The following is a 27983-nucleotide window of genomic DNA, read 5'->3' as shown; positions in this document are numbered from 1 at the left end:
GATAAAGACGAATTTTTAAAAACAACATATTTCAACTGGTTAGTGCCAGAGTTTTATTGAGTGCCAACTTTTCAATAGGGTAGCACGGGGAACCAAAGTGCCAAACCCAGCGTTAGAAAACTTTGAAATCGCCCACCAAACAATTTTTTTCATACCGAAAGTGTACACAATGCTCTTCCTTTGATACACTCTCGGCGGCAAATTGAATTGGATCTGGTTAGAGTCAATTGTCTGATTAGCGCTAATGTCCAAATGCCAATCACAAATGCATATTGCGCCGTCCATGGCATTGGGATGCATGCATTTTCCTTAATGGAATATTTAGATGCATCGATATATACACAGATTGAAATATAGTGCTTTGTTCGTGAACCTGTGTGCTGGGTCGAAGAGAGGCCTGTACGCTGTTGGCTGTATGTATAGGTGCTTCCCTGTTGTTTAAGGTAAATTGAATTTTCGAATCTCAATTTGGGGAATTACAGACTATGCCGGATAGAACAATGGCGGTCGTTGTTTGTAATTAACATTACGTGAATTGACGCGTAATGTTATCAAAATGTAACTTTTCATCTTTTGATATGATTATTTGTGAGGATTGGCGTTTTGTGAATATTGAACATTAGCTTATGGGCCCATATTGTTGATGCAGGTGCATGTACCATCAGAGCTTGCAATAAAAAATATTTTGGATCGTTATATTGTTTGGAAAATGTAACTTCATACTTTTGAGGTCTCGTTCATTCAGGCACGCTTGTGGGACCACATATCTTTTTTGTTGGTATATATGTGTTCTTCAAGGGTACAATAGGCGAATGAATCTTCCAAACCTTACATCAGTGCTTCCCTAATTTTTTTACTCCAAATTCTACTTGAATTATTGAGTTATTAGGTATACAACTTTGCTTCCGCCGTTTTGCAATAAATGGCTGTAGCGGTAAGTGGTATTAGTTGGTATTAGGTATTTGTAAACATAACGCCATCGAAATATTAGTCGATTTTTGTAAGTTATTCTCGATTTAACATGTCAGTTTACGAGCCAAATTCTTGTCGTTTGTGAGAGGTTTTAATTTTCTGCTATAATATATAGAAATCTGCGACTAAGGCTCATCGAATGCTTTCAAATACCCATATTGAGGTATCTTTCAGTAAAAGAACGTACTGAGAGTGGTTTCAATTTCAACGCTTCAAGAACGGTGATTTTGACGTCGAAAACCAGCTTGGCGGTGAAAGAGAGAAAATTTTCGAAGATGCAGAATTGGAGGCATTACTGGATCAAGACTCGTGTCAAACGCAACAAGAATTGGCAGGTTCATTGGGAGTGACGCAACATACTATTTCAAAACGCCTGAAAGTCATGGGAATGATTCAGAAACAAGGAAATTGGGTGCCGTACGAGTTGAAGTCGAAAGATGTTGAACGACGTTTGTTTGCTTATAAACATCTGCTTGCAAGGCAAATACGGAAGGGATTTCTTCATCGCATAGTGACTGGAGACGAAGAATGGGTTCATTACTATAATGAATAAGAGCAGAAAATCATGGGGATATCCCGACCATGCTTTCACGTTGACGGCCAAACCGAATATTCACGGTTCCAAGGTCATAATCAGTATTTGGTGGAACCAGCTCGGCGAAGTGTATTATAAGTTGTTGAAATCGACTGAAAAACAGGCTATCGTTATCTAATTCAATTAATGCGTTTGAGCCGAGCACTGAAAGATAAACGGCCGCAATACAACGAGAGACATGGTAAAGTGATTTTACAGCATGGCAATGCTCGACCCCATGTTGCAAAAGTGGTCAAGACATAGTTGGAAACGTTGAATTGGGAAATCCTACCCCACCCGTCGTATTCTTCAGACGTTGCTCCCTCGACTATCACTTGTTTCGATCAATGGCACACGGCCTGGCTGAACAGCACTTCGGGTCTTATGAAGAAGTAAAAATTTGTTCGATTCATGGATCGCTTCAAAAGATGACATGTTTTTTCAACGCGGGATCCGTACGCTGCCCGAAAAATGGGAGAAAGTAGTGACCAGCGATGGATAATATTTTGAATCATAAATGTATAACTAGTTTTTTACAATGAAGTCTCGAATTTTTGAAAAAAACGGCGATTGGAAAAAGAAGTAGTACGTTCAAGTTATTCAACTAGCCTATTTTGCTAAAATCACAACAGAATGGCGAGATTATGAAAAAGAAGAAGATTTTGACTACTTATTCCAGGCATAAAAACTGACAGGACAGGATATTTTCTAATTGTATCTTATAGTGACTTTGATTCTGTTACAGAAGGAACAGAAGACTCTTCATATGCTACAAAATATGTAAGGCACAGTTCAGCCTCGTGGTTTTCACTTCCTTTTAAAAATATCTGAGAGAATTGCTAGATATCTTAATTTAAAAAATCTAAGCTTGTACACCAGCCATTGTAGGAGAAGATCGTCAATAACTTTTCTTGTCAACGCTAGTGGAGATATTTTGAATTTGCAAGAGCAGGCCACCAAGTAAGAATTCCAAAGGATATTCAGAAGAAAATATGACGAAAATACATAATGCAATTGCACAGAAGATCCTCTTGGAAGACGTTTCGATAAGGAATCTGTCAAATACTAGTGTGTTGATAAAAGATCAGTAAGATCTGTATTAAAAGTATTTTGAATAAATACACTGCGCATATTATGGAAATCTCAAATTCAGTCTACAACTGAAGGTGTTCTCAATGATAATTATTTTTATCAGAATTATGCATGCATATGTTATCCACTTTCAACGTTTTTATTCAATATAGATGTTTTTTCCCAGCAGGAATTGAAAAAGATGAGATTATCAGATTTTGAATGTATTGGCTCCATTCTGAAATCAGTTGTTCTCCACATGAAAGATATGCTCAGTGCAATTTCCTGAATACTACTGGTTTCGGGGGAGGATCGATTATGGAATGGGGTGGAATATCTTTGACTTCTCGCACAGACCTAGTAGTCGTTGATAATGGAGCTATGAATGCTGATAGGTATATAAGGAACATTCCTGAAGAGCATGTAGTGCCATTTGCCCCATACATTGGTGAAATTTTCATTTTTATGGACGATAATGCCAGACCCCATCGTGCGCGCATCGTTCAGGAGTACCTTGAAGAGGTTGAAGTCTCTCGAATGGAATGACCAGCAAGAAGTCCAGATCTCAATCCGTTTGAGCAGGTTTGGGACAACCTCAATAGAAGGCTGAGAAGTTCAGAAAATCATCCAGCTACTCTTAATGACTTAGGAATCCAACTCAGAGAAATCTGGGAAGGATTAGATCAGAACATTACTCATTTTGAGTATGAACCGTCGTTGCCGAGCTGTAATTAACGCAAGGGGTGGAAATACCAAGTATTAAATCACTTATCAGCATTCCAGTATTTTGAAAATTGTTTATTTCTCTTCTTTCACATAAGATTCGGTGAAATCCTGAATTTTTCTTCCATTTAATGTGTCTTGTTTCGTTCAAAACCTTCCCGAGAGAACATAAAAAATAAGTTATAAAGTCAATGTAGAGTTAACTTTCATTAAAATTGAGATTCTCAAAATGTGCGTTAATTTTTTTGCGCAGTGTAAATAACTTGTAAGTTACAGTTGGAAATATTATCGATTAGTCATTTTCCTCATACGATTTCCCGATAAATTATGACCCCATCCGGCATTTCAAAGTATTAGCGATAGAGAAGCACGTTACACCACTCAAAATAAAAAATACACACAAAAAACCGGCATATACGCAAAGAGTGGGAATACAGAGCGGGCGGTATATATCACCACATTACGGAGCACCTTTCAGTCGGCAGCTCTTTAAAAATGTATAAAGTTTGAAGCGGACGCTAAAAGCTTTAAGCACACAGCGGCCAATTAGAGTCCTAAAAAGCCCTGAATACTTGATGGGAAAGCCGTATTCGCTCTCTAATCGGAAAACACGTTTTCACCTACCGATCCACAAATGTGAGTTTGTTTCTCTCAAGGATTCGATGGATTCCACTTAATTCGAATTCGAGTTAGTGGAAGTACTGAATAACAACGTTATTTGGATAGTTATAAAGGTCAAATGGGTCTACTTGATGAAGGTAATCTTATTTAAATTTCGAAATTATCACTCATTGGGCCAAAACCTTCACTATCTGATATACAGATTTTCACATATGGAACGCCTCATTTATCTCGGAAACGAATCATGAAGTTGGACAACTCAAATTCATCAAAACTCGAGATTTTCAAATTAGAAACTATATTTTTTATTATTTCAGTCGATTCTACGAATAAAAATAGTGGGGGTTACTTAAGCAAACCCTATACCTAAAATGAATACTTCAAGAGTTATCGATAAAGAATTTTGAATGAGGAAAAACCGCAATTTATAACTGTGTGGAGTAGTCTGTGACATCAGAAAAAAAAGGAAGAAACTGAAATTCGATATTTCGCTAAGTAAATTTGACATTTCAAGAATTATAATGAATTATTCGTACTTGAAAATTGTATTGATTTATGGATTTCTCAACAATCTCAACGAAAAATCAGTTATAATTCATGAAATGTCAAATTTCGTTATCCAAACATCGAATTTTAGTTTCTTTCTGTGTTTTCCGGATGTCACAGACTACTCCACAAAGTTAGGAATTGCATGTTTTCCTCATTTGAAGTTCTTCCTCGATATCTCTTAAAGTATTCATTTTAGGTATAGGGTTTGTTCAAGTAACCCCCCTCTTTTAATACGTAGAACTAACTAAAATAATAAAAAATATATGTTATAATTTGAAAATTTTGAGTTTTGATGAATTGGTGTTATCCAAGTTCATGATCTTCTTATCAGGACCCTGTACATTTTTGGACCAAACCGCAAACAGACTCATAATACTACGTATTTGCAGAATCTAAACTGAAAATGGTTCTTTCGAAAAAAACTTTTTCAGCAAAAATATTAAAAAAAAAATGAGTCCTCGTCGCCACCATTTTTTCATAAGAATCCCATTAACTCATGAACCGTTGAGTTTCTACCCAAGGTATGGCATATTGCAAAAATTGTCATAAAAAAAACCATCTAACGATGCAATAATATACTGGGTGGCCATTTGAAATGAGGAAGTAGTAGTCTGTTTCCGGTATAACCGAAAGTTGTAGAGATCTGAAAATATTTAAAGAAGAAAGATCTCAAACCCCAGCATGCAAATTTTCAGCACAAAATTATGATTAGTTTTCTATGAACCTCTAATAGGCCATCGCGGTGAATCGCCCTGTATGTGCTCTCCAAGAAGCTATACCTCATTTTTCAAATTCCAATTTGAATTCTCAAACAGAAGGTTAACAACTAAATGAACACATTATGATCATCAGTAGATGATATACACTGTGTCCGTAAAGTATGGAACAAATTCATTTTTAGCTAAACAGACCATTTAAAGAAATAATCCTGAAACACGTCGATTTATAATTTTAATTTACAGTATTTTAAAATAATAATCTAATATACAGGGTGATTTACTTTCGAGTAATGACGTCACCGTTATATTTTGTTTTAAATGGAACACCCCTATTTTGTCTCAATTTTCCGATTACTCTAGCTGAGCTGATTCCAAAAATGTATCACATGTTGATTCCAATTGGTACAGGGTGGACAAAAATACAACAGGTGTGTGCTCATAAAGTAACGCGTAACATTCTTCATTAGTTAAATTAACAATACTATCAAAAATACTTATTGTCTAGCGGCAATTGATTTGAATGTAACACCCTGTAGTTTGTTACTTTTTTAGATTAATATTAATGTATAAAAATATGAAATAATTTCTTTCATATTGTGTTTACTAGACCATAAGTACCAAACATGTTTGGAAACAGCTCATTTTTATTAATCTAAAAATGTAACAAACTACAGGGTGTTACATTCAAACCAATCGCCGCCAGACAATAAGTATTTTTGATAATATTGTTAATTTAATTAATAAAGAATGTTACGCGTTACTTTATAAGCACACACAAAACTATTGTATTTTTGTCCACCCTGTACCAATTGGAATGAACATGTGATACATTTTTGGAATCAGCTCAGCTAGACTAATCAGAAAATTGAGACAAAATGGGGGTATTCGATTGAAAAAAAATGACGGTGACGTCATTACTCGAAAATAATTCACCCTGTATATTAGATTATTATTTTAAAATACGATAAATTAAAATAAATAATCGACGTGTTTCTGGATTATTTCTTAAAATGGTCTGTTTAGCTCAAAAATGAATTTGTTCCATTTACGGACACAGTGTAGTATAAGATACAAAAACAATGATAACGATATTGGATGATTCTTCTCTCCAACAAGCATAATAATCTTTCTGTTTTTGTTCCACGAACATCACGAGGAGAACATACTTCAAATGACATATCCAATTTGATGAGCGTAACACCACACAGGGAACGACGTCAAGCTAGCATGTAGCTCGGGAACAATATTTCCATATTATTTTCTAGCTCGACTGCTACGTATGAATTATTCTGCATGTGTTAGAGTTGCCCTTCATACGCTTGCATAATGTGGATTTTCAAAGGTAATTAGTGAACTTCAAAGTGACTTGGTTTCATGCGGCTAAGTAAACGCAGTACGTTGTTGAAATTACAAAGACGAATATGATGTCTATCGAAGTCTGGAGAATCTACGAATGGAATTATAAAAGTTGTTCTTTCGAACAGGAAGTTATCTTATTGTTGAGCGCTTCGTTCGGTAGATAGAGCGTTTTGAAGGATTTTCCAATGAGAGCTTTCATTTCGATGTTGAAATAAAAACGAGTATATTTTAAGAAAAATCTTTAGAAATTTTTTTCATTGTAAAGAGGAAGGTATGCCATTAACAATGAAATACTATATAAGCTGTTGTTGACATCCTCGGAGAGTGTTTTTCGGAAGAATATCGCCATTGGTTCCTTTTTCTCTAATAACGGGTGTTTTTTTTTTCGAGGTATATAACTTAGTTAGCATTACTGTTCAAGCTGTCCAGTGATTTATTTTCAGTTTGGTTTGGCAATTCATCATGAATAGATTCACGCCTGAACAACGCTTGCAAATAGTGCAATTTTATTTCGAAAATAATGGTTCTGTGCGGAATACGTATCGCGCACTACGTCCATTTTATTTTGTTTAGCGATGAAGCGCACTTCTGGTTGAATGGCTACGTCAACAAACAAAACTGCCGCATTTGGAGTGAAGCTAATCCTCAAGTGTATATGGAAACACCGTTACATCCAGAAAAACTGACTGTTTGGTGCGCTTTATAGACTGGTGGAAAGTCCGTACTTCTTCAAAAACGATGATGGCCAGAACGTTACAGTCAATGGTGATCGGTATAGAGCCATGATTACTAACTTTTTCATTCCTGAATTGAACAACCACGTTGTCCAGGAGCGGTGGTTCCAACAAGACGGTGCAACATGTCACACATCTCGTGCCACAATCGATTTATTGAAAGACACGTTTGGTGACCGCCTAATTTCTCGTTTTGGACCTGTGAATTGGCTGCCAAGATCTTGTGATTTAACACCGCTAGACTACTTTCTGTGGGGCTTTGTAAAGTCATTGGTCTATGCGGATAAGCCACAAACCCTTGACCATTTGGAAGACAACATTCGCCGTGTTATTGCCGATATACGGCCACAAATGTTGGAAAAAGTCATCGAAAATTGGACGTCCAGATTGGACTACATCCGAGCCAGCCGTGGCGATCATATGCCAGAAATCATATTTAAAATGTAATGCCACAAGATTATCTTGCGGATAAATAAAATTCATGTCAATCGAATCATCGATGGTTTATTGCAATTTAAAGTTCTATAGCTCTAAAAAAAAACACGCTTTATATGCCGTGCGACGGGTGCATATCAAGCTCGAGTAATATCAAGTCACTTGATATCAAGTCAAGCAATAAATATCTAAAATCAATTCAAGCTCAAGTAGTTGGTTAGAATGTCAAGCTATTTGGCTTGATGAATCTATAGTTGATGCCACCTTTCTGAACAAACTCATGATGGAAATTCATCCCCCACAAAACAGAAATTGACCTGTTTTTTCTAATCTTCGACAATTCTTTGTTTCTGAATTCTAAAGACGTCAAATTTTCGTAGGATAACCCTGTATACAGCGAATTCTCAAAAAGATCCAGGATTTCAAACCGAATCCATACATATCGTACCCCGCTGATAATCCATGAAAATCTGAATTCGATTACAGGAGCGTAGCCGAAGTGAGGGCTGCGGGAGGTGCCCTGAAGGTGTTCGAGAACGACAGATTGCAATATTTTCCAGCGAGATGAACTCTGCCGAATCGAGGGATACGCAGACATCACGCTGGGGCACATCTGATCGCAAATTAGAGCATCAAAAAAAAAGAGAGCCGAATTTATTTCCATCTATTGCCGAGTTGATATCGATTTCGATATGACATGGGACCTCGGGATGCATGAGGTAGAATGGAAAAGTAGAGTTTTCGTGGAAAACAGGCTATAGCTCATTTATTTTAGCAACGGTTATTTCAACAGTGGAGGTATAAAAGAAAATGAGAAATTCCTTGTATAATTTGAAAAAAAAGTATTATAAACAAAGGCAAATGCTTTATTTTCGAGATACAGGGTGTTTTTTTTAGTCCTACTTTTTGTGATAATTATACCAGTTTACCGAATCTTTATTAATCTTCGCTACATATTGGGTAAATAAGTACAAAAACTTATACTTTATCTATTAATCACAACTAACTGATGGATCTTTAAAATAATTTGAATTTTCCTAAGGATTACTACAGAATTGTTTGAAAGATTGTCTTAAAATCGGTAGCAGATACGGCAAAACTACACGAAATCAAAAAGTGTAGTACTGGACCAAAGTTTATTGTAACATTTTTCTAAACCAGTGGTTCACTAAAAAAAAAAGTTATAGAGCAAAGTGAGCACTGTTCCAGAAGAAATATCACCCTGTAGATTTGCATTCAAAATTAGCATATCGCATGATAAAAACCTCAAATTGGAATATCTCTGCCAATTTCAAGTTAAATATCTTTCGAAGAGAAGGAGCTATAGAAAAAAACTTGAAAACTAATCAAACTTCAACACCCTGTATCTCGTGAACAAAGCTTTTGCGGACTCATATTTATAAAACTTTTTTTCTTAAAATGATCCTAGAAATCTGTCATCTTTGTTTGTGCCTCCAATTCAGGAACAAATCCAAATCTGTTTCGAAAATATTTTCCCAACTGAAATCAATCGAACTTACTTATATAATAATCGAAGTCACTGTCGTTGTTTATATTCCCTGAGACATCTGTTTCATCTAAAATATGCGTGATGGCTTGTAATATTTCCAAACCATCCAGTTTGTTGTTTTTGTCAGTATCGTGTGTTTGGAAGTAGTAGAATTCTAGTTCTTCGTCAGACATTTTGGACAAATCTGGAGACTCCACCATATCTTCCAGATGTTCCTAAAAATATGTTTGTATATTGACTTCGTTACCTGAAAAAACTTGAACCATTTAGTCTAGTGATGATGATGGGGTTTGTGTATTTAATGAAAAATTGTTTTTGAATGTGATAAGATGATATGATGATAAATGAGGTTTTTACTAAATACCTACAATTAACAACTTATATGCAAATAATTAGAAAAATCACCATAAAGTGAAAAACTAAACTTAAAAAATTATAAATTTAATGAGAGAAAGATGATTAACAATTAACAACTTATAAAAAATAACCATAAAGAAAGTGGAAAACTAAACTTTAATTTTACAGTAACACCTAGTTTTGCATTCAAAATTAGCATATTACATGATGAAAACTTCAAATTGGAATGTCAATGCCAAATTAAAGTTAAATGAAGGATGTTTTTTTAGAGCTATAGAACTTAAAAATGCAATAAAACAACGATGGATTATTCGATTGACATGAATTTAATTTATCAGCAAGATAATCTTGTGGCATTACCACAGCTCCTGGACATCATGGTTGTCCAATTCAGGAATGAAAAAGTTAGTAATCATGGCTCTATACCGATCACCATTGACTGTAACGTTCTGGTCATCATCCTTTTTGAAAAAGTACGGACCAATGATTCCACCAGCCCATAACCAAACAGTCAGTTTTTCTGGATGTAACGGTGTTTCGACATACACTTGAGGATTAGCTTCACTCCAAATGTGGCAGTTTTGTTTGTTGACGTAGCCATTCAACCAGAAGTGCGCTTCATCGCTAAACAAAATAAAATGGACGTAGTGCGCGATACGTATTCCGCACAGAACCATTATTTTCGAAATAAAATTGCACTATTTGCAAGCGTTGTTCAGGCGTGAGTCTATTCATGATGAATTGCCAAACCAAACTGAGAATAAATCACTTGACAGCTGTTAAATCGGTCGCCATCTTGAACAGTAATGCCAACTTGAAGTTATATACCTCAAAAAAAAACACCCGTTATACTGTGAAGCATACGTGCCATGAGAAAAACACTTGAAACCTAACCAAACTTCAACACCCTATATCTCGAAAACAAAGCGTTTTCTTAAAAAGACAAAACTACAAATGTTTTACGATTTTTCAAAAAAAAATCATCTCATTTTCTTCCTTTTCGAGATGTTAATTGCTTAAATGATATGACCGATCTGTTCGGGGAACGACCGTTCGAAAACGGGATCAGTTACGTGAATCCAGGTCCAAAATTTCCATATCATCTTAAACCAATCACGGTCGCCAATTCGCGAAACCAAAAAGTTCATAAATCCTAAACATCCCTTCTAATTGGTCCTTGAATAATCAACAACCTCCAAAACGATTCAGGTTGGCGAAATTGAGTGCCCTCTTCAGAGAGATATGAATTATTAACTCGGTCTCTCATGTATTATTGAGGCGGCCGAGAGATAAAGCATGGAAAGGATGAAAATTGAATGGCTGAAAAGTGAAAAGTTGTTATCGTCCAAACTCCCAGAAGTTTACCGAACTCCTCACTTTAATAGATTGCCTGATTGCTGAACAGACAGGTCTTTTGAGGCGAAGTGAAATTCGTTCTTGAGATTGATGTGGATTGGATTTACTTATATCGGGTTTTGTATATCTGAAGAATTGTAAATTATTGATGTTTGTTGGGCTATTGTTCGAGGGAACAGCCAAGGTGGCACAAATTTTTCTAATTTTTCAATTTTGCGCTGATGATGATTAGGTCTGCTGTGTACACGATAACTCTCGAATGGAATCTGCTAGAGATTTGCAATTTTCAGTGTAGGTTTGTAAGGGGTGTTTTTTTTTCGCGGTATATATCTTTAAATTGGCAATACTGTTCAAGATGGCGACCGATTTAACAGCTGTCAAGTGATTTATTCTCAGTTTGGTTTGGCAATTCATCATGAATAGACTCACGCCTGAACAACGCTTGCAAATAGTGCAATCTTATTTCGAAAATAATGGTTCTGTGCGAAATACGTATCGCGCACTACGTCCATTTTATTTTATTTAGCGATGAAGCGAACTTCTGGTTGAATTGCTACGTCAGCAAACAAAACTGCCGCATTTGGAGTGAAGCTAATCCTCAAGTGTATGTCGAAACACCGTTGCATCCAGAAAAACTGATTGTTTGGTGCGCTTTATGGGCTGGTGGAATCATTGGTCCGTACTTCTTCAAAAACGATGATGGCCAGAACGTTACAGTCAATGATGATCGGTATAGAGCCATGATTACTGACTCTTTCATTCCTGAATTGAACAACCATGATGTCCGAGAGCTGTGGTTCCAACAAGACGGCGCAACATGTCACACAGCTCGTGCCACAATCGATTTATTGAAAGACACGTTTGGTGACCGCCTAATTTCACGTTTTGGAGCTGTGAATTGGCCTCCAAGATCTTGTGATTTAACACCGCTAGACTACTTTCTGCGGGGCTATGTAAAGTCATTGGTCTATGCGTATAAGCCACAAACCCTTGACCCTTTGGAAGACAACATTCGCCGTGTTATTGCCGATATACGGCCACAAATATTGGAAAAAGTCATCGAAAATTGGACGTCCAGATTGGACTACATCCGAGCCAGCCGTGGCGGTCATATGCCAGAAATCATTTTTAAAATGTAATGCCACAAGATTATCTTGCGGATAAATAAAATTCATGTCAATCGAATAATCCATCGTTGTTTTATTGCAACTTAAAGTTCTATAGCTCTAAAATAAACACCCTTTATATCGCCGTTAAGTACCTCTTATGCGCAAAATCCGTAAAATGATTTCAGGGTTATATTCATACGAAATTTTGTTAATGAATAATTGAAAGAAGGATTCATTCGAACTAACTGAAAATTTAAAATCAGTTGCAGAATAGTAGAACAAACGTTCATGCTAAATTTCATAAGAATTGTATCATTGGGAGATTTCAAAATGAGTTTTTTGTAAAGTTTTGTTATCTCAAAAACTGCCAGATATCAGTAAAAAATTTTATGTAAATATACAGGGTGATTCACCCCGATGGCCTGCCCTAAGCAATAACTATAAATATTACATTTTTGTATGGATTTTTGACAGCCTGTATTTTTTCAACCGAGCCGATAGGGAAAAAATGGTAAAGGAAAAAAAACAACGTTTTTTGATGGAGATAAATCTCAAACCTCATTAAATGTTTCCTGAATTAGAATTATGGGATTTTATTACATGCATGACTATACAATTAGGTCTCAATGAATTTTCAACGCGTTTTTGAGCTCACTGATGATCCCTGATGAGAACAACACCAATTCATATAGACCTAATGTAATTTTCCGAGAAAAAAAAAATATACATTTTAAGCACACATCTCCAAAATTCAATAAAACCACGATTTCTACCCCTATATACATTCAAAGCTCGGCGAATCCGATTCGGGCCTTGTAGATACGAGGTTTTCGGCCGTTTTTTTTTTGCACGTCGGAAAACCGCCGCCCCACATACGTTCTCCATTACGCGAAATTTCCATCATTTTCCGACAGTGCCTCACGTCAAAAATCCTCTCCTCCATTCCTGCGGTAGCCGAGCAGTAGTAGTAAGCCCCCTCTGATCAATACAGTTGTCAGGTCTCGCGGCTATGTGTGGTTTCTATGACGACGACGCCTATAGCGCGGGCATCACGCAACGTGCTCGCGTGCCGTCGCGACGCCATCGCGGTGCCGCCTCCGCATTGCTCGGCACCGTCGCATAGACGTGCAGGACGTGTGTGGAAATGCGTGGAGGAGGCCCGCATACACAGGGTGTTGCAACGTGAGGCTTCTGGTTTAGTTTTTTGAGAGTTTGTTATTAGGGGTTCACGGCTTGGCTTGATTTTCAAGCTAAAGGGTGTTTCTTTTAGAGCTATAGAACTTTAAATAGCAACAAAACAACGATGGATTATTCGATTGACATGAATTTTATTTATCCGCAAGATAATCTTGTGGCATTACATTTTAAATATGATTTCTGGCATATGACAGCCACGGCTGGCTAGGATGTAGTCCAATCTGGACGTCCAATTTTCGATGACTTTTTCCAACATTCGTGGCCGTATATCGGCACTAACACGGCGAATGTTGTCTTCCAAATGGTCAAGGGTTTGTGGCTTATCCGCATAGACCAATAACTTTACATAGCCCCACAGAAAGTAGTCTAGCGGTGTTAAATCCCAAGATCTTGGAGGCCAATTCACAGGTCCAAAACGTGAAATTAAGCGGTCACCAAAAGTGTCTTTCAATAAATCGATTGTGGCACGAACTGTGTGAATTGTTGCGCCGTCTTGTTGGAACCACAGCTCCTGGACATCATGTTTGTTCAATTCAGGAATGAAAAAGTTAGTAATCATGGCTCTATACCGATCACCATTGACTGTAACGTTCTGGCCATCATCGTTTTTGAAGAAGTACGGACCAATGATTCCACCAGTCCATAAAGCGCACCAAACAGTCAGTTTTTCTGGATGTAACGGTGTTTCGACATACAATTGAGGATAAGCTTCACTCCAAATGCGGCAGTTTTGTTTGTTGACGTAGCCATTCAACCAGAAGTGCGCTTCATCGCTAAACAAAATAAAATGGACGTAGTGCGCGATACGTATTCTGTACAGAACCATTATTTTCGAAATAAAATTGCACTATTTGCAAGCGTTGTTCAGGCGTGAGTCTATTCATGATGAATTGCCAAACCAAACTGAGAATAAATCACTTGAAACTGTTGAATCGGTCGCCATCTTGAACAGTAATGCCAACTTAAAGTTATATACCTCGAAGAAAAAACCCCCTTTAGAAACATAAATTAAATCACTATAAATCATAACAAAATAAGAAATCATAAAAAAAAACAAGTTTCATAATATTGAGAAACCTCCCGGCTTAGTTTGAGTTCATAATTTTCCATCCAGGACCTAAAACACTTGAGGCATCTTATAGATTTGTCAAGTAATATCAAGTAGCTTGATATCAAGTCAAGAAATAAATATCTAAAATCAAGTCAAGCTCAATTTTTCACGAGCTTTATTTCCAAGTCAAGTAGTGATTGATCATTGTTTGATCTGATTGTAACTTTCAACATTTTGAATTGGTTGATGTTTATCATTTGATTTGTATCTCCCTTACATTTAGCATATTTTATCTCCGATGTTTTCCATATTTCTGATTTTCATTTTTATATTATAGTATATTGAATGAACTTGGGTGAATTGTGAATTGAAATAAGAAACTTATTTTGTTTTACACATCTGCTAAATTTTTTTTTGTAACTCTGTGAACACATTTTGCTGGGTATTAAATTACCTGTATGTGCTCCATGCTGGAAATAAATAAAATGTCAAGCTACTTTGCTTGATAAATCCCTATTATTTCTCGCAAATCGAATGGAATAGAAGGAAATGATTTTCTGAATATAGTTTCTTATTGATGTGATCTTTGCCGAACTTAAAAAAGACTGGTCAACTCCAAAATGCCCGCTATACTAAGTAACAAAAAGAAAAATCGAATCGGAAAAAAATGAAAAAAATTTGCCCTCGGGAGAATATTCGGTTGAAATTTTATATGTAAAAGTCAAAGACTCGCCCTATATACCTTTTAGCCTTCTATTTCATAGACTACCAATAGCATTTTCCAACAGAAATGATAATAAATCGAAAAAATTGGGAAATCATTCATACGTCAATTCGGAAATCATTAATATACGACAATTGCACCCTTGGACACCACATATACCGATATGGTTCTGTGGTTTATAATGCCAATAATGATGCATACTTAAACCAGCGCATCTGATGACTTCAAGTCAATGCTTTCCTCATTTTCAATGATTTGGTATAAATGGTTTTCCAATAAGAATGATTGGATATTTGCATATTATTTTTCGTCATTTCTTCTGTCATTTGTATTCATCAGATTATGTCATTCAATCTTGGAAAGATACACGCTTTAACAACGTTTTGGATTTGTTAAATTATTTTATCAAAATCGATGCTCATTTGTGAATACTAAAAGAAATTTAAGAAGAATTTATGAACGACATTATTCAATTAAATACGTTTGAAAGTTAATTCTCTCTAAATGACACAAGATACAATAGTACCAGCGTCGAGTAGATACTGAGTTGATATAATTGAATAATGCCGTTAAAGAATCCTTCTTAAATTTCTCTCAGAATCTTAAGTTGTGGGAAAAAAGTCAATTATTATTATTATTATTATTATTATAAACCACAAAACTGTATACAGGGTGGGTGTTTGACTTGTACACATATTTCAACCGAAGATTTCTGGGGTAAAAAGAAACACTTTTTTCCTTTACTATTTTACTGATTTTTGTACCAAATTTCATGCAACTAACAGGTCACTCAATATCTTAGGACTTGGGCACGAATGGTACCATCAGTACCATACCCCATTTTTTCTAGTTAATTCCAAGCTTCAAAATAGGCTTGTTGAAATTTTGGAACATAAAGTTGAGTCTGGATCGCAATATTGAAGGGAAACGAAGCTACATTTATTGTTTTTTTTTGAAAAATGGATAAAAACGAGTTTCGTGTATTGATAAAAAACTGTCTTTTAATGGGAAAGAATACTATGCAAGCAGAATAATCGCTTGATGAGTGTTATTCAGGCTCTGCTCCATCGAAACAAATGGTGAAAGATGGTATGCAGACTTTAAACGTGGTTGAAAAATCTTCGACGATGCTGGTTCATCACTACACTCTCAAGTCAAGGAGAGCATCATCTGAGTGGAAAGCAGTCTCTCAAACATCACCTGGCAAGGTTATGGCATCCGTATTTTGGAAACTACATGATATATTTTTCATTGATTGTATTAAAAAGGTAAAAGCAACAACAGTAAATTTTACATAAAGTTATTGGATCGACTGAGTGCAGAAATGAAGAAAAAACGCCCTCAAATGAAAAAGAAATTCTCAAGTCATGAGCTTGCAAGCTGGTTTTTGAGATTTTGGACGGCTTTCACTAACTGTTTTCCAGTCAGATGATGTTCTCTTTTAGCATCGTCGGTGGTTCTCTGACTAAATTTGAAGTCAGCTTACTACCTTTCAACTCACTTTTGACTTTTTAAACCATCGTTTTGCCTGAACAGTATTGTTCCTCATCAAAAAACAATGTTTTATCAATACACGTTTCGTCCATGTACAAATGTAGCGAAATTAGTTTCAAAATCCTCCAAATAAGCAACTGCCTCTCCTCCTCGCCAGGCTAATTCTATTGCAGCAATATGGTAGATTTACCCATAATATTATATTTTATTAACTTCAGACAAATTTAACGGAACTGAACTGGACTTACGTTCACATGGATCTGCTTGTAGTTTCTTCCTGATATTCATTATAGTACTTTTCTTGCAAGTATTTTTACGAAACGTTCCACATTCATCGTTGCTTCTTTAAAGTCCTGTCTTTCTTCCTCACACAGACCGTCCAATCTTTTAGTATCAACGCCAATTCTTCTAAACTTCCATGTTCGTTTGATTCATATTCTCGTTCGCAGCAAAATTCCATTAATATTTCCCAAATATATTTGTGACTATAGGTGACTACTCTGGGAACTCTTTCTTCGATTAACGTATTTATACTTTGTACATTCGCATCGTCAAAACGTGACATTTTGAAATTACAGATTCGAATTAAGATGTCTAAAAACATCTTAATTCGAAAATTGACGAAAATTGACATTAGTATGTTAAAATGGCGTACCTAACTGAAACATAGAAAACTCGAAAAGAATAATACAAAACCGACGGTGTTGCGATTTTGAGTGTTCATATGAAATAACAAGCTATGTGTCAAATTTCGAGTTGATCACATCATCAGAACCATAGAAAATTCGAGAATAATATTGGAATATTCTATATTTACGTGATAACATATCCAATCAGATCGAGATTTTACGTGTCTATATAGAATCATTTTAAGCTTCTTCCAAAACTGTGTTTCTATTGATTGCATCATGAGAACCAAAGAAAATGCAAGCAGAATATTGAATAGGTATAATTTCCCATGAATTCCGTCACAACAAAAATAATCTACCTACTTAGATTTTGCAAGTAAATATGACAATTTTTAGCTTTATGCGTATTTTCGTATTGACCTCTTCATCAGATTGGAATCTCAGAATTCCTTTGAGTTAGAAAAAAGGAATATTACATTTTCGGGATCGATTTTTAATAGAATTGATTTGGTAAAACCGCAACCTCATAAATTCTACTGCTTTCAAGCTATGAGAGAAAATTGGGAAATGACGTGAAATGAAAAGCTCTCATAACTTTTTTATCACTGATGCTATAAACATGAAACAAAAACATTCTGCAGGCACTTTTTGCAGAAGAATTCATTGGTGTCATTCATTGTATTTTTGAACTTATATCTTCAAATAATCTTCAGATAATTTAAATATTCGGTGGCCACCAAGGTCTACCGATTTAACACCGTTAGATTTTTTTCCTTTGGTCGCATTTGTAGAACTACATTCATCAATTTGACAATTTTGAAAAAATCTAACGGTCTTAAATCCGGAAACCTTGATGGCCACCGAATATTTCAAATATCTGGAATTCACTGATTATTACAGATAGGCACATGGTTGATTTGTCATCTGGAACTGAATCTTTTGATGATGATTCTCAATAAGAAATTTAGGTATAGGTTCCTATCATATTTCATATTTTTTGAGAAGAGAAACGAATTGTTATGTTAGAGAAATTTTTATGGTTCACATTAAAAAAAAACACAAGTTCGTATTATAACTTCAAAACGAATTGTAATGAAAAACAAATGATGGCATCAATGGATTCTACCGAAAAAAGTGCCTGTAGAATGTGTTTGTTTCATATTAACTGCACCAGTAGTAAAGAAGTTATGAAAACTTTTCATTTCACGCCATTTTCCAATTTTCTCTCATAGCTTGAAAACAGAAAAAAAAATACATTCAGTCATTTCCTCCCAACTGAAAATTTGTCAAATTGTAGCTAACCCAATATCTAGACGAAAAAATACAATCAGCTGGCCATAGCATGGTGGATTATTCGTCAGCTGGTGCCTCAAACATAAAAAAAAAATTATATTTTCAATGACAGCTCTGACAGCGACTCTGATACTGAATCAGAGAGTGGAAGTCACTAAATATTATTGTGCAACATGTGGAGAAAGTCCTTTTCTCGCGAGTGTGGCACTTTCTGATTCATAATCAGAGTCGCTTTCAGAGTTGTCATTGAAAAATTTTTTTTTCATGTTTGAGGCACCAGCTGACGTATAATCCACCATGCTATAGCCAGCTGATTGTATTTTTTCGTCTAGATATTGGGTTAGCTACAATTTGACAAATTTTCAGTTGGGAGGAAATTACTGAATTTATTTATTTTTTTCTTTGTGTTTGGGGGGCTACCGCCGCTCTCCCCCCCAGCAGAGTCGCAGCTGACGTTCACGAGGCTTTTTATTACTATTACCTGATGCATTCTACTAATTACCGTTTGAGAGGAACTTGGTCATGTATATCTGTTACTGGCTCCCGGACTAGAAGTTATGACAACTTTTCATTTAACGCCATTTTCCAATTTTCTTTCATAGCTTGAAAACAGTTGAATTTACGAGGTTGCGGTTTCCACCAAATCAAATCTCCCAAAAATCGAGCAAGAAAACATTTCATTCATTTTCTTCTATTGATTGTGAGATCTCCCTCACTAGACAACGAATTTGGAACACTCGATGCATTTTTAATAGTATGTTCTAAAACAAGTTGCAGAATGGGCTCCTATTCCAACACGAATGCGAGAGTGTTGGAATTGCCTTCTGCAACGAGTATTAGACGATATTTTCTCTATTTCAGTCAAGCTTTGTGAAATATTGTCGGAATTCAATGAAAAATTCGAATTATACATCCTAGTGACTTTTGTATTGCATCTTGGCAGTTGGTAACTGTTACGAAAATTGACAGTTTACGCAATTTGAATTTGAATCGTACGTTTTTAATTTTCAAATAATTCAAAATTACGCATTAAATTCATGAATTATGTGTGACGAAATCGATTAAACACCACCTGAATTAAGAGAATTTGCGAATAATGCTGCAAATCATTTCACTTTATCCAAATTATACATTATGTTGACCATTATTGACGTTTGTTGAAATTTGATAGGATTGGAAGGCAGTAGAGACAACCACAAAACGAAAAATATTACTTGATAACGATGCTCATTATCAATGATCTCATTACGATACTGAAATAGAGAAAATTTGTATTCAGTGTCTGTGACATCATCCTATCTAGTCAGGAGAGCATAAAAGACAAACAGGTTAGTCATACGTATGAACTTGCGCCCTTAAAACGGTCCAGAACTATCGATTTCCATCATCAGAGGGTTGATTGACCCAGATAAGACTAACCTGAAATACTTCAGTAGCACAAGACTCAGAGAAGAAAAACAAACACAGAACGCATCTTATGAAATATACCCAAGAGACTGTTTTCGAAGTGATAATCCTATTGAATTCGTTAGTATAAGGGTGAGTTTAACATTTTATGTATAAATGAACTATATTCAATTAAAGTTATTAGCTTAGAGCTAATTTTCGCAACACTTATAGATAAGAAACTGAAAAATATTTTCTAGTCGGGTTCAGTCAGCTTTTCCAATAAGTTTATTGGTTCAGATTTTTATTTCTCATTGATTTTGATTGAAGCAACATATGGAGGTATTCTCACTAACGCGCAAAATGACTTTTGAACTTTTAGATTTAATATTTTAACGAGTTGAAAAATTGGTGTGGTCATTTTCGATTTCGTTTGAAATCATATCCATTTTTCCTTCCCACAGCAAACCAAAATTTTAGTAATTCAAGTAAATATATTCAAAAATTAAATTCATAAGAAAGCGTTCGGAATATTCAACTTGAAAGATAGAATGCCTTTGTTTCATATAAACTCAAAAATACCCCTTAAATTAATCAGATAATGAAAAAGGGAAATTATTGATTTATCTTGGCAGTTTCCATGGCTTTAGAATTTTCACGGGCACCTCAGAAATCGAAAGTTCGTGTGCATGGAAATTGCGCCTTCTTCGAAGATCCACGCCAGCGCATTATTGATATATGAACAGCAAGAGAAAGTGGGGCAAATATTCTAACAAAATCTATATTATTTTGGGTTTGGTCCAATTTTACGCTTCAGATCATGTTATCTGTGGAATTTTCTTCCTTTTCATCAGAAATCGTGATTTTTTAAGTGAATTAATTAAGGATATATTCATATTATATGTTTTTGAGACGTAATATTTGAGCCCATTTTTTTTTTTTTGCAAAATTTGCTCATTTCACATTTTCAATTTTGCTTCCTCGATTTTAACCTCCAAAATCATACCTACTATCAAATCTGGTTCCAGAAAAATCAATACAGCGTAAGGATATATTTTCTCATCTTATTCCATTCAATTTCAACCCCCCTCCTATAAATTTTCAAAGGGGTTCCCAATGAAAAGTAGGCACCCCTTATATTTCTTATTTTTTACCGAATGGCGGAATTTACTCAGATATGACCATTAATGTTAGTAAGGTGGCAGGTTTTGCTATACTTTTGGGTCTTGGAAACACAACCCTAAAAGAAGGTGTTACTACAACCCCTAGAATTTGAATGAGGAACAAGGATCGAGTGAGACCTCGTTTCAAAGGTCTCTGAATTTCCTTTTCAGAAAAGTTCGACTCAAATTTTTCATATCAGTACTTCAGAAAGAAAACAAACTGGTCGAATCATTAGGTACAGGGTGTTTCACGTAAGCGGGTCACTGGAAAACCAGAAGTTCAAATGAAGAAACAATTGGTGAGAAATAGTCTCTAGACCTTCTTATTTTGAAAATCAGTCAAATTTGCAAAAAGAATATTTGGAAAAACGGTTTTTCCTCCATAACTTTCCATGCCTTGGATCGATAGTTTTTCCGATAATATTTCTGGATAGCCCGTGAAAAATTATGATGGGTCAATTTTCAATATTGCTCAAAGAATAAGCCACAAAATCCAGTGACCCACTTACGTGAAACACCCTATATATTGTGTACAAAAAAAAAACAAACTGGAAATCATTTAAATTAAATGTTCGAGTTGTACTACATACGGTACATATTTGATGTACATTGTAATGTTGTATACCTACATTTGTTAAACATTTGAGATTCTGATGCATATTTTTGCATTTTTGTAAAAATGAACATCAAAATCTTAGATGGTTAAAGAATATGCTCAGCATCATAAATTGACATTTAATTTTAATGATTTTCTAATGTTTTTACGTACAGTTAAATGAGAATATTCATTTCTCTAATTCTGTGGTTATTCCGTTCATTCTTCCACATCTTGTAGAACAAAATTGTGCGAGAATATATCAGAAACGCACAGTTTTCATGGTTATATTTTATTATTCTATGTTGGCACTCCGAACTTTCCGCTACGGCTTTATCTGTCAATTCATCAAATTGCCTTAAAGAAATCAGTTCTGCCAACCAACATTTTTCAATGCAAAAATCACTAAATTATATTTATGGAAATATTTCATTAATTTCAATGAAAATGCAATGAATTAGAGAAAATAATGTATAATACTCGTACAGAAGGCTCATTCTACCACTCGTTCATTCCAAAACTCGCCACTTCGTGGCTCGTTTTTGAATTTTGAACTCGTGGAAGAATATCAAGCCTTCTGCACTTGTATTATAAATAACTATTCTCATGCTCAGTATCACTTTTCATCCTTCATCTAAATTTGGCGAGATTCATCATTGTTTAAAAATGATAAAAAATAGATGTAAGTGCGGTCTACTAATACTGCAGTGTAACCCTATGCCAAGTATGTTATACATTGAATATTCAGATATCAATTGAATATGCATGTCAGTGAAAGAGGGACATCCCTCACTTGACAAATGTAACAGGTGTACCCCCAAATCAAAAATCTCAAATGAAGGGCTTCGAAGACCATAGTTCCAACACCCCATAGCACTTGTAAAGGACACATTTGCTGACAGAGGGCACCATATGCAGGAACCGCCTTTACATGTAACCAGAGAGATGTTATCTGATGCTAATAACTGACCTCAGGGGGTATGAACCCCCATAGGGCTCTTGTACTTGTCGTCAACACCATTATTTCAATGGGATTTCAATGAGAGTTATTTTCCTTTGTTGTTGATTCCGACTGAGTGCTATCGAATTTCCGAGTTATCGATGAAGAAAATCATTACGAATGTGCCTACGACTTTTACATGTACCGGGTTTTTCACCATAATTTGACACTCTCTCTAACTTTGTTACTAAAAGAGGTACAAAAACGTGTTTTCTACAAAAGTTTCACGAAAACGACAAGTGTTTTTTGAAATGATTTCACAAAACGAAATATACAGAGTGGGCAACATATTGATTGCAACTTCATTTTTTCAAATGGAACACCCTGTATATTTTTCTTTATTTGACTAGCTCTTTTTCCCCTGATTTCGAATATATAATCTATCTCTCTCATTCTGAGTTCCACAGAGTTTCAAATTTTAAGAACCACCTGGCATGCTCAGTAATCAGTTTTCAAGTGGTAGGCTGCGATAACTCAAAATGCCCTTTTTTGAGTTATCTCGTTGGCAACGATATGACATACGTTTTTCACTATGAATTTGAATCGGATGATTTAGATGCAACTCCATATATTCTCTCCTTGTAGCTTTCTTATTTTTATTGTTCTTCTCGTACAGTGAAAATATTGCGAATTTTTCCGCTTCTGTGGAGTGCATATTCGATGAATATTTTCATTCAATGACAAACGTATGTCATATATCGTTGCCAACGAGATAACTCAAAAAAGGGCATTTTGAATTATCGCAGCCTTCCACTTGAAAACTGATTACTTAGCTTGCCAAGTGGTTCTTAAAATTTGAAACTCTGTGGTATTCAGAATAAGAGAGATATGCCAAACATATGTTATATTTTTGAATTCAGGGGAAAAAGACCTAGTCGAATATAGAAAAATATACAGGGTGTTCCATTTGAAAAAATGAAGTTGCAATCAATATGTTGCCCACTCTGTATATATTTCATTTTGTGGAATAATTTTAAAAAACACTAGTCAATTTCGTGAAACTTTTGTAGAAAACATGTTTTTGTCTTTTAGTAAAGAAGTTAAAAGGGGGGGGGGATCAAATTATGGTGAAAAACCCGGTACAAGATGACGTGTTAAAGAAATTCGTGGTTTTCGGAGATAATTTCGTTAGAAAACACTCTGTGGTTCACTGGTTCTTTAGATTTTTGGGAGAAGACATCCAGAGATCGTAAATTAGGAATTCATCAAGCCAAGTAGCTTGACATTTTAACCATCTATTTGACCTGATAATGAAGCTCGTGAAAAATTATGTACTTGAGCTTGACTTGATTTGATTTTAGATATTTATTGCTTGACTTGAAATCAAGCCAAGATCAAGCCAAGTAGCTTGCAAATCAAGCCAAGCCGTGAATCCCTACTCCCTACCCTGTATAAGTATTTTCTCGACTTTTCGTTTTACTTTCAAACAAAATCTCATGTTGTATTTCTTTTTTTTTTCAGATAATGCTCTTGCCAAGTTTACTGATACTGTTTGTAGGATTAATTATTTCTGTTGAAAGTAGAGGACCTCATCACCCTAGAGGTGAACCTGTAATTCGGAGACATCACCTTCATTATAAACCAAACCCGGATGATAAAGAGAAACTAACTCAAGACAGTGCCCTTCTGCATGATAAGCAACATATAGAGGTGAGGATCAGTTTCTTTTTCTTTGAGAAATTGATGCAATAGACATAGAATAGAAACACCTAGTTGAGTTGGAAAATTTTCAAGAAATTCAGTAGAATCTCGAAAAGAAATGCATTTACATATGTGTAAAGGGTTTTCCAATATAATGATATTCGGTTTTGCTTGTGTGGCACGTAGCGCCGTCTTGTTGTAAATAAACGCCCACCACATCAACATTTCCCAATTCCGGCCAATCAAAATGATCAATCATAGCCTAATTCGCAAAATCATTGAGTTTTGAAGCGTGTATCGTTCCATTTTTAGTAATGGCGTAGTTTTTAATTGTCAAATGTCAAAATATGACAGCTTCAAAAGTGACAGCTGCCCAGAAAGCGGGCTATTCAAAATGAAACTCTTTATTGGAAAACTTTTGAAAAATCTCTTTACAAAGATTTGTCAAAATATTTCAACATTAACTAGGTGTTCTTATTTCTACTTTACTTTGTATAGGGTGTTTTTTTTTCGAGGTATATAACTTTAAGTTGGCATTACTGTTCAAGATGGCGACCGATTTAACAGCTGTCAAGTGATTTATTCTCAGTTTGGTTTGGCAATTCATCATGAATAGACTCACGCCTGAACAACGCTTGCAAATAGTGCAATTTTATTTCGAAAATAATTGTTCTGTGCGGAATACGTATCGCGCACTACGTCCATTTTATTTTGTTTAGCGATGAAGCGGATTTCTGGTTGAATGGCTACGTCAACAAACAAAAGTGTATGTCGAAACACCGTTACATCCAAAAAAATTGACTGTTTGATGCGCTTTATGGGCTGGTGGAATCATTGGTCCGTACTTCTTCAAAAACGATGATGGCCAGAACGTTATAGTCAATGGTGATCGGTATAGAGCCATGATTACTAACTTTTTCATTCTTGAATTGAACAACCATGATGTCCAGGAGCTGTGGTTCCAACAAGACGGCGCAACATGTCACGCAGCTGATGCCAGAATCGATTGATTGAAAGACACGTTTGGTGACCGCCTAATTTCACGTTTTGGACCTGTGAATTGGCCTCCAAGATCTTGTGATTTAACACCGCTAGACTACTTTCTATGGGGCTATGTAAAGTCATTGGTCTATGCGGATAAGCCACAAACCCTTGACCATTTGGAAGACAACATTCGCCGAGTTATTGCCGATATACGGCCACAAATGTTGGAAAAAGTCATCGAAAATTGGACGTCCAGATTGGACTACATCCGAGCCAGCCGTGGCGGTCAAATGCCAGAAATCATATTTGAAATGTAATGCCACAAGATTATCTTACGGATAAATGAAATCCATGTCAATCGAATAATCCATCATTGTTTTATTGCAATTTAAAGTTCTATAGCTCTAAAAAAACACCCCTTATATTTAACAGTTACTGCAATAATAGAAAAACTCTCTGCCTCTTTTTTCATTAAATTTATAATTTTTTCAGTTTGGTTTATCTTTAGTTTATCACTTTCATTATGGTTATTTTTATAATTTGCATATAAGTAGTTAATTGTAGGTATTTAATGAAAATCTCATTTATCATTTATAATATCATTTTATTACATTCAAAAACAATTTTTCATTAAATACAGAAAGCTCATCATCATCACTAGACTAAATGGTTCAAGTTTTTTCAGGTAACGAAGTCAATATACAAACATATTTTTAGGAACATCTGGAAGATATGGTGGAGTCTCCAGATTTGTCCAAAATGTCTGACGAAGAACTAGAATTCTACTACTTCCAAACTCACGATACTGACAAAAACAACAAACTGGATGGTTTGGAAATATTACAAGCCATCACGCATATTTTAGATGAAACAGATGTCTCAGGGAATATAAACAACGACAGTGACTTCGATTATTATATAAGTAAGTTCGATTGATTTCAGTTGAGAAAATATTTTCGAAATATATTTGGATTTGTTACGAATTGGAGGTACAAACGAAGATGACAGATTCTTCGGATCATTTTAAGAAAAAAAGTCTTATAAACATGAGACCGCAAAAGCTTTGTTCACGAGATACAGGGTGTTAAAGCTTGATTAGTTTTCAAGTTTTTTCTTATAGCTCCTTATCTTCAAAAGATATATAACTTAAATTTGGCATAAATATTCAAATTTGGAGTTTTTATCATGCGATATGCTAATTTTGAATGCTTATCTACAGGGTGATATTTTGTCTGAAATTTTCCTTCAATTTAGGAACATCCTTTTATTCTCTTTCAAATGCAATAAAATGTCCTTGTTTCATTATGTAATTTTTTTTTCAGGGCTTATTGACCAAGTTTTAACAGAGGATGACGTCGATAACGATGGTTTCCTAGACTATCCAGAATATGTCAGAAGTAGACAGAGGTCTTCGAAAACTATTAAAAAAAAAGAAGAAGAACCTCCATTAGTAGAAATTATACCCTAAAATGTACTTAAACTACTTATACATATTTGTAAATTTGTAATAAAATTTTTATGGGAGAATAATTTACAAATCTCAAAAAGTGAATGTTGTTTCTTATTTTCAAATTACCTCTCACTTTCATATTAACAATAATTAAATACAATGGTTTCACTTCCCAATGACTTGATCTGTAGGGGAAGTTGGTCTGAGATGGCTTAGTTTTTGGAAAAATCAATTGTAGAAAAATTATAAGTCAAAAAATCAAGCAATGATTAAAATGATTCAGAAAACCTAGCAAATATCTGGAAATTCATCTCACTCAAATTATGGGTGAGATGGCACAACTTTTAAAGTATCTTAGTATTTACATTATTAGTATTAGTACATACAGGGTGGTCCAACGAAACCTTAACACCCCGATTTTCCGACTTTGAAATGAAAATGTGGAAAATCGCTCGGACCCGTCAATTTCTGATTCGAGGGAGAACAACTTTTCCGCTTTTTTCATCCCTGTAACTTCAACCCCCTTTCGGGTGTGCGCACAACCCCTTGATTTTGAATAGAGATGAGGGGTGTTGGGATAACAAATTTTGAAAATCGTATCGGACCCTAAAATTTCGTTTTAAAATATCCATCGATAATGAAATAACATCGAAAATAGTGAAAGAGGCAATGTGGAATTCATCTCGAGAATATTACATATCCGATACATTTCAAAGATATTTAGTAGTTGTACAGGGTAGGCAAATTTCGATGTTTTAGCACTACAACTTTTAAACCAGAGGAGATAGACAAAATCTGATACCCTATTCTCGGTTTCTTTTTCTGAGAAACTAACAAGGGTAGTATTCATTTTTGGCCACCTTCTTTTATTTTCGAGTTATAAGTGAAAATTGGAAAAATGGAGATATCGAAAAACATTTATATCTCCGCTAATACTGATGATAGAGCTTTGAAATTAAAACATTTTTACTTTACACTTTTTTACGTAGAATCCAGTGGCGTGCTCGTATTTTCAAAAGGGTTTGTAATTACGAAGCTATGACAAAAAGTTATGTTTTTTGAAATGGGAACACTATATTTCTGTGTCATTTTTTGAAAGCTTAATTTTTCCTGATTTTAAATATATATAACATCGTATGATTCGTATCAATATAAATGATAGAAAATGGTCAAAAGCCTTTTTTACCTAAGAGTCTCAATATTTCTATGGTTTCAACTGTTGATGAGCACAGAAAAATTGAGCTTTCTATAACAAGAGCAGTGTCCTTCCGTCAATCTGATTATTTC

At 35.2% G+C, this 27983-nt stretch overlaps 2 protein-coding genes across 3 annotated transcripts in view; one reads left to right on the top strand and one right to left on the bottom strand.

The window, feature by feature from the left end:
- Window positions 1-17042, bottom strand: part of LOC123684680 (homeobox protein unc-42) — a 54763-nt gene extending 37721 nt beyond the window's left edge. Inside the window, exons 1-2 of the mRNA XM_045624042.1 lie at window positions 16804-17042; window positions 9278-9514 (exon numbers count right to left, since the gene is read on the bottom strand). The gene's annotated coding sequence lies outside the window, so the exon portion shown is untranslated. The remainder of the gene's footprint in view (window positions 1-9277; window positions 9515-16803) is intronic.
- LOC123684681 (multiple coagulation factor deficiency protein 2 homolog) lies at window positions 283-26798 on the top strand. Of its 2 annotated transcripts, none has more exons than XM_045624044.1 (4): window positions 283-443; window positions 24083-24271; window positions 25964-26168; window positions 26569-26798. In XM_045624044.1, exons 2-4 carry the CDS (start codon window positions 24086-24088, stop codon window positions 26712-26714), a joined length of 537 nt encoding a protein of 178 aa, XP_045480000.1. In that variant the 5' UTR covers window positions 283-443; window positions 24083-24085; the 3' UTR covers window positions 26715-26798. The 2 variants fall into 2 exon arrangements, with proteins under 2 accessions (XP_045480000.1, XP_045479999.1); XM_045624043.1 differs by lacking the exon at window positions 283-443 and adding an exon at window positions 19787-20016.
- Window positions 26799-27983: the final 1185 nt, after the last annotated feature.

The sequence above is a fragment of the Harmonia axyridis genome, chromosome 7, assembly GCF_914767665.1.
Source record: "Harmonia axyridis chromosome 7, icHarAxyr1.1, whole genome shotgun sequence".
Taxonomy (NCBI): domain Eukaryota; kingdom Metazoa; phylum Arthropoda; class Insecta; order Coleoptera; family Coccinellidae; genus Harmonia; species Harmonia axyridis.
This window is presented reverse-complemented; position numbering and strand designations above follow the sequence as displayed.

Bases quoted from the DNA above. Each gene is read 5' to 3' on its own strand.
- LOC123684681 (XM_045624044.1), top strand. From the start codon at position 24,086: ATGCTCTTGCCAAGTTTACTGATACTGTTTGTAGGATTAATTATTTCT. The intron at 24,272-25,963 runs GTGAGGATCAGT...ACATATTTTTAG, and splicing joins ATGATAAGCAACATATAGAG to GAACATCTGGAAGATATGGT. The intron at 26,169-26,568 runs GTAAGTTCGATT...TTTTTTTTTCAG, and splicing joins TGACTTCGATTATTATATAA to GGCTTATTGACCAAGTTTTA.